At 42.3% G+C, this 9267-nt stretch overlaps 1 protein-coding gene across 2 annotated transcripts; it reads left to right on the forward strand.

Moving 5' to 3' along the window:
• Positions 1-904: 904 nt before the first annotated feature.
• Positions 905-8183, forward strand: RB195_017465 (uncharacterized protein; the record flags this gene model as incomplete). Of its 2 annotated transcripts, none has more annotated exons than XM_064184474.1 (7): positions 905-1045; positions 1110-1260; positions 1316-1446; positions 3497-3598; positions 3686-3757; positions 7703-7888; positions 7950-8183. In XM_064184474.1, the coding sequence occupies 7 exons, from the start codon at positions 905-907 to the stop codon at positions 8181-8183; spliced, it is 1017 nt and encodes a 338-aa protein (XP_064040355.1). The 2 variants fall into 2 exon arrangements, with proteins under 2 accessions (XP_064040355.1, XP_064040356.1); XM_064184475.1 differs by having other exon boundaries at positions 1022-1045.
• Positions 8184-9267: the final 1084 nt, after the last annotated feature.

Consider the following 9267-nt stretch of genomic DNA (forward strand, 5'->3'; position numbering starts at 1 on the left):
ATCTCTTGAAAACAAGAGAAGGAAGATTAAGCTTTTTTTTTTGCATAAAAAAGGATTTTTGAAACCTAGTTCTTTAGGAAATTTATCACGAAAGCAACGAGTCTTCGAAACAGTGATCTATGTTGGATGTTGTATTGTATGCACTTAGAACAGATTTTTGATCTGTGTTGATTCAAGGTTTTCTGTTAGGGGGGGGGGGGGGGGAGGTTTAGCGCAGTTTGCAGTCTGGTCTGGAAGTCTGGCTGTCAATCTATGGTTCAAAACAGCATTAAAGGCATTGATTCCTTCGAGATTGATAATTGGTACCAGAGTTATCCGAAAGAAAAAATACTGATTTGATGTGCTGGTCGGCGTACGTAATTCATTGTACACAACAACACTCGTTATAAATTTCATCTATTCCGAATTACAGTCAAATGCAGAATATTTCAAGCAGATTGAAACGCAAGAGACCTTGGCCTTTTTAACAGTTCAAAAAAAATCGGAAGTTCTTGCAAGTAGTACCTTTGAAGACGGTTTCTGTGTGTTGCGGAACTGATTTCCGACCTCCGCTTCATAACTTCGTTTTCAATTAACCATGTGCTGTTTTTATTAGCACACGCTGTTATCGGTGCACCTGGCAGTCAAAAGGCAGCGATCAAATGTCGCTGCTTCTCAACAGTCATGTTTCATTACTTAGCAGCTGGCGTCATTATAATCCAGATTTCAGGCTTAGATCTACCTTATCGGCACAGGAATAATGCAAGTATGGTCATCATCGACATCCTTCACGTGACCTTGACGACGCAGAATCACCACTTTCTGGTCCCTCAGTGAGGTTAGCTTTCACATTCAATTCAAAGAAAAGGAAAAGTTGATCAAACTGATCAATTTTGAATGGAATATAAATTTGTTTATCCTTGAGATGAGATTAGCAAATGGTGAGAACACCAATTCAACGTTACTTTTTGCTATATATGTGACAATGAAATCTATACAAAACATATCAATCGCTATTGTTTTCATGCTGTATTCCTGTTTAATGGTGACACTCTGGAAGAAACAGGTAGCAGTCGTTCGTATGCATACATGATGAATCAATACCTGTTGAATAAACATGTATGTTCAAGGTGTATCACTCCAATCTCATTGTCCTACTCATAGTTCTTCCTATCTCTTCGCTTATTGCTATCTCTATGTCTATGGCGATGGATATATTTGGCGTTCTAAACCTTCTTGTAAGTCCCCTAGTAGATGTGATCGAATTCGCCATGAAATCTGGTGAGTTACTTGTAATACTATAAAATGATTCGATCAGTAGTTGCAGTTATTTCAGGGTTATCCGGTGGAGCGATGAATCTTCCAAATTTTATATTAGAGCGACTTGCCGCCACTTTACTTGTAGACAAATACGAAAAGTGGAATGAAAAACTTCCTTTCTTTTCAATTGCATTGGTTTTGATGGAGGTGAGGAAATGCTATTGTTGAAAATGTTCAAAAACAATTAGTTAGGGAAGACTCAATTCAAATCTGTTGCAACATAGATGTGTAAAATCACTTGATCACATCGTTTCCCATTGGTCTTCGAATTGATCGAGACAGTACAAGTAGTTCCTCCATTTGTGCGTGCGAGAGTCGCCTGGTGGTTTCTCCTCTTGCGAGGGACAAAAAAAGAGTACCAAAGTTTTCTTTAAAGTGGTTTGCAAAGATGACGACGGCAATCCTGTAGTACGTTTAACATCACGTGGTCGCTTGCGGCTCTGGTCCATCGGTTGTCCATGAGTCGCGTGATGTGTAGCACCTTATTTTTCATTCCTTAACGAATGCGATATAGTCTCTGATTTTCAGTCGTTGAAGTAGGAAAGAATTTCAAATCCTCCCATTTAATTACGTTGAGTGGGATATTTCTAGCATCGTAGCCTTTTCGAGTGAACTTTCGATGACATTGACCGCATTTGGCTTCTACTTCCGAGCTGATCAAGTTTCTGAACCATAGGTCTAAGCAAGCACTACAGCAACAGGAGTTTCTGTGGTGTTCAAAAGTCAAGCAAACGGTTGAGTGCTCTTGATCTTCCCACCAAAGTCCGATGAATTTGTAGTTCTCCAGGCCGCTCGTTTTGTCTTTCCAGTTCGGAGGTCAAGTCTTACGTCATGTTACCTATCCCAACCTATGTATGGATAACTGGTGCGTTCGAATATGTTTGTTCTGTTGAATGCAAATGAGTTATCACAGACTCACCTGTTCTTTGTGAACGTTTTTGGAAGATTTAGTTGATCACCGATCTCACATCGTTGATAATGTTCTTGAGAATGGTGAAATTGCAGTTGTGAGGTCAATGTACAGCTCTCGAAGTACTTTTGTGTACTGAGTAGGGAAGCCATGGTTGTCCGAGATTTTCCTTATCAAATAACAGCATAAAATTACTGGATAAATTAAATGCTTATGAAATCCTATTTTTATTACATTTTGCTATGAAATGAACGCCGGGCCGATGAGCTCGCTGTTTTTTTCTACGAAATATATAGGTAACTTAAACTATAAGTAAATTGAATTGACTTACTTTGAATCAATGGTATTATCTGGCTAATGGGTTGGTATTATCGCCTGATGCAGTTGCTCTCATCTTCGTAGAGATCATCTGTCGTTGAACACTGCTCTGGCCAACCTTCTCTATCTACAGCAAGAAAATCGCAGCACAGAACTCATCCAGAGCGTATTGAACTTGAACAGCCTATCGACACCGAATGGTCCAATCGCATTAGATCGAAAGTGTCCTTCAGTTCAGCGTAACGAAACAAAGAGTTATTACCATAGATGCTTGGTTCCTCCATATGTATGACCTATTTTGGTTCGGCTTTGGCAGTGTACTGGAGAACAGCACATTTTTGCAATATCTGGATAGATTCCACTATATAAGAGTGCAAGTTATATAGCTCGTGCGTGCGCAGAACGTAAACTCAAGTGTCTGATTGTGTTTTGTAAAAACAGAGCCACAGTGGACAGCCAGCAATCAGACTAGTATGCTCGGATTGAATAACTGGGACTAAATGTGACAGAGCGTTTGGACAAGGATCCTTGAAAGGGATTAGCTGAACGATTGAGGAACGACCGAATGCAATGATCGAATAACTGAATGAGTGCATTGAAAATGGAAAGGCTGAGCGAACAAGTGGTTGATTGTTAATGACTGAATAGATGAATAGACGTGTAGATTATCAGGCGCAATACCATTTGGGATGAAAGAATGAATAAACGGACGTGTAAATAGCTGAATGGTCTAAATGAATAAGTGCAAGAATGAATAAGGGATGAAAGGTTCACTTACGAAGAAATAAGCAATCAAAGGGAAACTTGAAACAATCGAAAGACGAATGTATAGTGTAGGTTTAATAAGAAACTATAGAAATGGAAAGCAAAACTGGGGTGAATGAAAAAAAGTGAAATCAGAGAGAAAGAAAGTGGTTTGAAAGAAAAGGAGAAGCTCTATTTTAACGTTGTAAAAGGAATGATCCTTAGGTTGCCATTGTCACATTCCTAGTTTACCTCCATACGATTGGTCTCGTTTCACATGCTGAAGGGGTCATCGGCTTTGGAGCCATCTGTACTCTGTCTATCTTGGTACGTTTTCCGGCTAATATTGTGCATATAGTATATTAAACAGTCTCTATCATAATTCTAGCAAAATAAAAGGTAGCGTATTGTCAGGTTTTCACTATACTGCCTTTTGTGAGTCGTCGAGCATACAATGTACATTTGAGAAAACGATCGACCATTTCTGTGAGTTATTTACCGATGTATATCCTTACATTTTTTCGTCCCCAATCTTATACTTTGGTGGAGGCGATTTGTCAATGCGTCAACTAACAAAGTTCCCACATATTGCAAAAAAGTGCTGTCGTCCAGCACCATGCCGGAGCCCATACCCTGAAAAGGTCGAATTCTTGAGGGAAACATGGAATGTTTTGTGACAAGCATCCGTCTCGTCACACTGAACTACTGGTCGCTGTCAAGTGAAGTCCAACTAGCCGTTCTATCCAGACTTCTGCGATATGTGCATGCACCATTTGCTGCATTGCAGGAAACACGCATCGTGGATCGCCTTCTCATTAGAATCGACAGTTACACCATCTACTGCGGGGATGCTGATGGAAGGAAAGTAGGAGGCTGCGCAATAGCTGTTAAGAACCATTATAACAACCTAGTGGAGGAGTTTGGATCAACATAGTCAAGATGCGCCTTTGTGCTATTGCGAGATCGCAGACGACTCAAACTCTGGATCGTAAGTCCTCACTAACCTACGGAGACCGCAGAGGACCACAAGAAGGACGCGTTTTGTGATGAGCCCAATACGTTGTTACCCAAGATACCAAGCCAGCAGGCGGTAATTGTCGGAAGTAATGCGAATGCAAAGATGGGATCTGAACAACAATCCGATGTGCTTGGAAAACGGTCTATCTTATGGAGCAGACATCGGACGACGGAAATCGTCTGATAAACTTTTACGAGCAGACGAATCTCATCATTGCATCCACGTTTAAGAGGAATTATCGAAGCCATCAGCTTACGTGGCAAGGGACCACACCATTAACATTAGAAGAATAGCGAAAGCGGAAGATGCCGACTCTTAAGCTTCAGCTCGTCTACGTTCTGACGAAGAACACACCTTTGTCAGATGTCCGAAAATCTAGAGCTGCCTGGGACGTCGTATTCGATTCCACCCACGCCAGTTCACCCGGTTCTTCTCAGCTTTATGGTACGGTTCCAGAAAAGGTATCGGAGAGCTCAACATCAGCCGAAGCTCGACTTGGCAGGTCTGAAAAACGAGGTATGCAGAAACAGGTCCACTCTCTTCCTGGTCCGTAATCAATATTTGATTACCGACCAGGAAGAGAGTGGACGATGCTGACTCTTTCACAAAATGCATTCAGGACACTGCAAAGAAAAAGCTCCCAGTTTTAGCACCGACGAAGAAGTTCGCCTTCGCATCTGCGGAGACAATATCCACCTACAATTCTGTATGTGTTGCCCGCACTATTGGTGATTTCAGCCAAGCGAAGTGTCTGTGAAGGATGTTGTGTGTTCAGCTGATACGTGATCGTGAGAACTAATGGATGTCAAGAGCGAAGGAGTTTGAAAAGGCGTCTGCTAAGGCAGTATGGCGGTAAGATGAAGAGATGCTCGCCTGTCCTGAACACAGCGAACGAAGTCATTGTCAGGGAGGCAATCTTACCTATTTGAAGGGAGCATTTTAACACGTTGCTGAATCGACAAGGCCGTTAGTCCCTGACTTTGTCCAAAGACAGATGAGCAGAAATGCTGGAATCTCTTCCTCCTTGTGGGATTCGTGAGATGACGAAGATCATCCGTTCAATATGGACTGACGAAAGGATTCCTGACTTCCTGACCTATTATAATTCCTCCCCACAAGAAACTATCCGTTACGGAACTCATTAATTACTGAGGAATATCATTGCTGCGTGTAATGTACAAGGTTTTGGGGCGGATCGCCCTGGATCGACTAATCCGAAGAAAACACTTGTGACGAACAAGCAGTCTTCCGCCCTGGTCGATCGACGATTGATCAGGTGTTTATTGTGAAGAGAATAATTGAAGTGTGGCAGCAGTGTTCAACAGTTCGCATTTTTGGACTTCGAAGCCGCTTTCGACTCTTCTTACCGAGGCCGTCTTCTCAGTGCGCTTTACGCCGATGGAGTTCCAAGAAAATTCGTACTCCTAATAAACGACATAAATAGAAAAAAACTGCTTCAGTCCGATCACCAGCTGGATGTACTATACCGTTCGAAGTGGAAACGCAAATGAGACAAGGGGCCGTGGCGGGACCCTTTCTTTTCAACTTTAACATCGATGACATAATGCGAAGAACAGTTGAGCAGTGTTCCACCTATGTCATTTTAGCACCTCCTGCACGTTCTTTGGTGGATCTCAAGTTCGCCAACGACGTAGTAATATTCGCTTCTAGCAGCGCGAAGTTACAACGGTAGCAAGTTGTTAACTTTGCATCGAAATTAGCTGCAGCCTACAGACTGCGACTCCGCCCCGATGAATGGAAGCATGTGGATCTCCTCTAGACCCTCGACGAATCAGGGTGGAGGGACAGCCTATCGAACTCGTGGATGAGTTTTGTCATTTGGGCTGTATGCTGGAAAATGATGGCAGCTACGAGATAGATATTCAGCAAAGATACACTAAACCATTTCTGCATTTACTTCCTTAACGAAATGCATGTGGTCGATTCCCATCACCAACGAAGTCAAGCTGCAAGTCCACCTATCCGCAATTTTCCCGTCATGATGTATGGGTCAAAGACTTGGGCAGCGCCGGCTACGGTGATGGAAAAGCTTGACTGCATGGAGAGAAAGCTGTTTAGACGACTTCTAGGCTACTTTTGGCCCTCTGGCTTGGTATTTTAAACATCAACGCATTGAGTTCATCATAGAAGGCATCCTTACTCTTGTCCTCACCATTTTCCGTAGGTGCGTGAGCACTTACGATCCCTACGTCCTTTGCGATCCCGCAGTCGTAGATCTGGACGACGGTGATCCAAATTCCTCTACCACGTTGTTGTAATCGTTCCTCACAGCTATCGCGCAGCCTACTTTGCTCTCATCAGCATCACCGTGCTATATGGTTTTCGATGCTAATGACGAGCCGATCTCTCATGTGTGTTTCCTCGGCACACAGAGATATCGCAGAAGCCTTGAGAGAGCAGTTTGTTGTTTGGTTGTTGGAGTTCACTCGATAGTGTTGGGCAGTTCAGCGTGGGGAAACGAATAGTTGTTGCCAAAGTTTCCATGCTCCCTTCAGGGAGTTGACCTTTCAGCTTGTGGTCTTTGGCGATGTGGTGGACGACAGCACCTTTTTACAATGTATGGGAATCTTTCGCCATATAAGAGTGCAGGGTATATAGCTCGTACGTTCCCAATTCGTACACTCGAACGCCTGATTGCGTTTACTTAAAGCAGGACCACCACGTGCAGATAGCAATCAGACTCCTATACGTGGCCAACATATATATATATATATATATATATATATATATATATATATATATATATATATATATATAAAGTCTCTGGCGTTAGAGGCATCACCCCGCGAAGCTGGTGTGGTGCGGATTTCAGGTGGAGAGTTCCTATACGGGGTCGTAGATTACGGAGAGGAGGGTGATTTCGTCCATTTCTTCCTAATTGCCGTAAAAAATGATGCGGAAGACGTGGCGCGTGCACAAGGCTGGCGCGCTCCAATCGAACTCGCTGCAGAACATAGCGCGCCGGGACGCTCGAAGTCGTATCATCCGGGCCGTTAGGAAGAAATAGACGGAATCACTTTTCTCTCCATAATCTACGACACTGTACAGGCATAACCCATCTGAAACCCGCACCACCCCAGATTCGTGGGGTAATGCTTTTAATCCATCCGCTTGGGACTTCAACTTCACTCCGTCAACTCAGTGTTTTTATCCTCCCGGATAAGTCTGGTACCAATTTATCGACACCGGAAAGATGAAAGGCTTGGTGAGCACTAGGACAGATTCGAACCTAACATCGATCGTGCGGGAAGCGGAACCTCTAACCGCTACACTGCACTATATATATATATATATATACATATATATATATATATATATATATATATATATATATGATTGTTTAGAGAGTGAAGTTTTAAGGAAATCGCTACACTTTTTTCTTCATATTCCAGGTCCGCTATCAGACTGCTGAAAATGTGCGTGCTGCTCGACTACTCACTAAATTAATGGTGTTATACTCATGCTTTTTCCTTGTGGAGAATACTTACTACTATGTGATTATCTTTGTATTAAAGTATGAAGATATCACCATACAGGAAATACTTCTTTCGTTCTTCTACATTCTGCTAGCACTTGAGGTAGTGTAGAAATCGATGAATATATGAGATTCCACGTATTTCCATATACTCGGCAGCTTAGGTCTTTGCCTCTATCACCGTGATGTCTCTGTCTCATCCATCGCTACAAAAGGCAATGCGGTTGCCAACTCGTAGCATGGGAAAAGTCAGACCGGGGAAAACTCGTCCACATACAGCATTATCTGCACCTCCGTGTTTGGATGTTCGAGCTTTGGATGGACGACAACTAGTTTTCACATTGGAAGAGGAAAGAAACATTTATTTTAGGGCTTATACAGAAATGTGGAATAAATAGTTTGGCTACAATCACAAGCGAAAACAAAATGAATATTTTCCTGGCTATAACAAGCGGTCCAAGATTAGGATATAATAGTAGTGGAACTACAAAAATGTGTAGTGTAGTAGTTGTTGTGAAGAACGTCGCTCGTCAAAGCTGTTTAAATTCCTTCCTGTTCAGAAATTCATATTCCTCTTTAACGTTCAATATGTTGGAATTATCAACAGTCGTAAAGTTGAACCTATCTTTAGTCGTAGTTTGACAAACATCTTGTGATTGTGTTATCATTTTTGACAACGTTTTTATCCCGTAAATGAATTAGAAGAAGAAGATAATTATTAGCAATTTTCTATATTCACATTCCATTTCTTTACGACATTTGACAGCTCAAGATCGCAACGTTCTGCTTTGAGCTTCGTCTTGTAAGTTAAGTTGATATGCTTTGAACAAAAACATTTCGAATAACATATCGAATATACTACACCTTTGATTACATTTCTTGGGTGCAGAGCGGGTGTCACATTACGCAAGTAATATCAGCGATAAACCACAAAAATAACCCTAGTAAGCGAAATCTGACAAACTCTTAACGGCAGCATATCACTATTTTGAAATGGTGCAGAACCCTCAGCGAAAGCGTTGAGTTCGGGTAGTAGATTGTGCAATTCGACGTGGTTTCAATCACATTTCCGTAATCGTCGTAAAAATGGTGTAGGAACCCCTCTAATTCCTGCGAGTTACGTTAGGACGCGCTTCTATGCACACGTTCCAGTCCCCTCAACACACTAGTCATTTGTCTCACTTGAATAGGCAGTTGAGAAGACACCGTTGATCAATGATCCCCGTACTTGCATGCAGCACACAGGAGTGACGCGTCGGAACTGAAATCGTCGTAAAAAACGGGCTTTTCCACTCCCTTTTTTTTCCACGTTTAGGGAAAGATGAGCCGAATCACTCTTGACTCCGCCTTCTACTACCCGAACTCTACGCTTTCGCTTTGTGTTCCGCACCGCTTTGGGTTTAAAATCGTGATACGCTTCCTCTAAAAATATGAACAATGCCTGCAGCTACTACTCGCAGCGAATTGTGCAGAATTGTGAAT

The sequence above is a fragment of the Necator americanus genome, chromosome II (genome assembly GCF_031761385.1).
Source record: "Necator americanus strain Aroian chromosome II, whole genome shotgun sequence".
Classification (NCBI taxonomy): domain Eukaryota; kingdom Metazoa; phylum Nematoda; class Chromadorea; order Rhabditida; family Ancylostomatidae; genus Necator; species Necator americanus.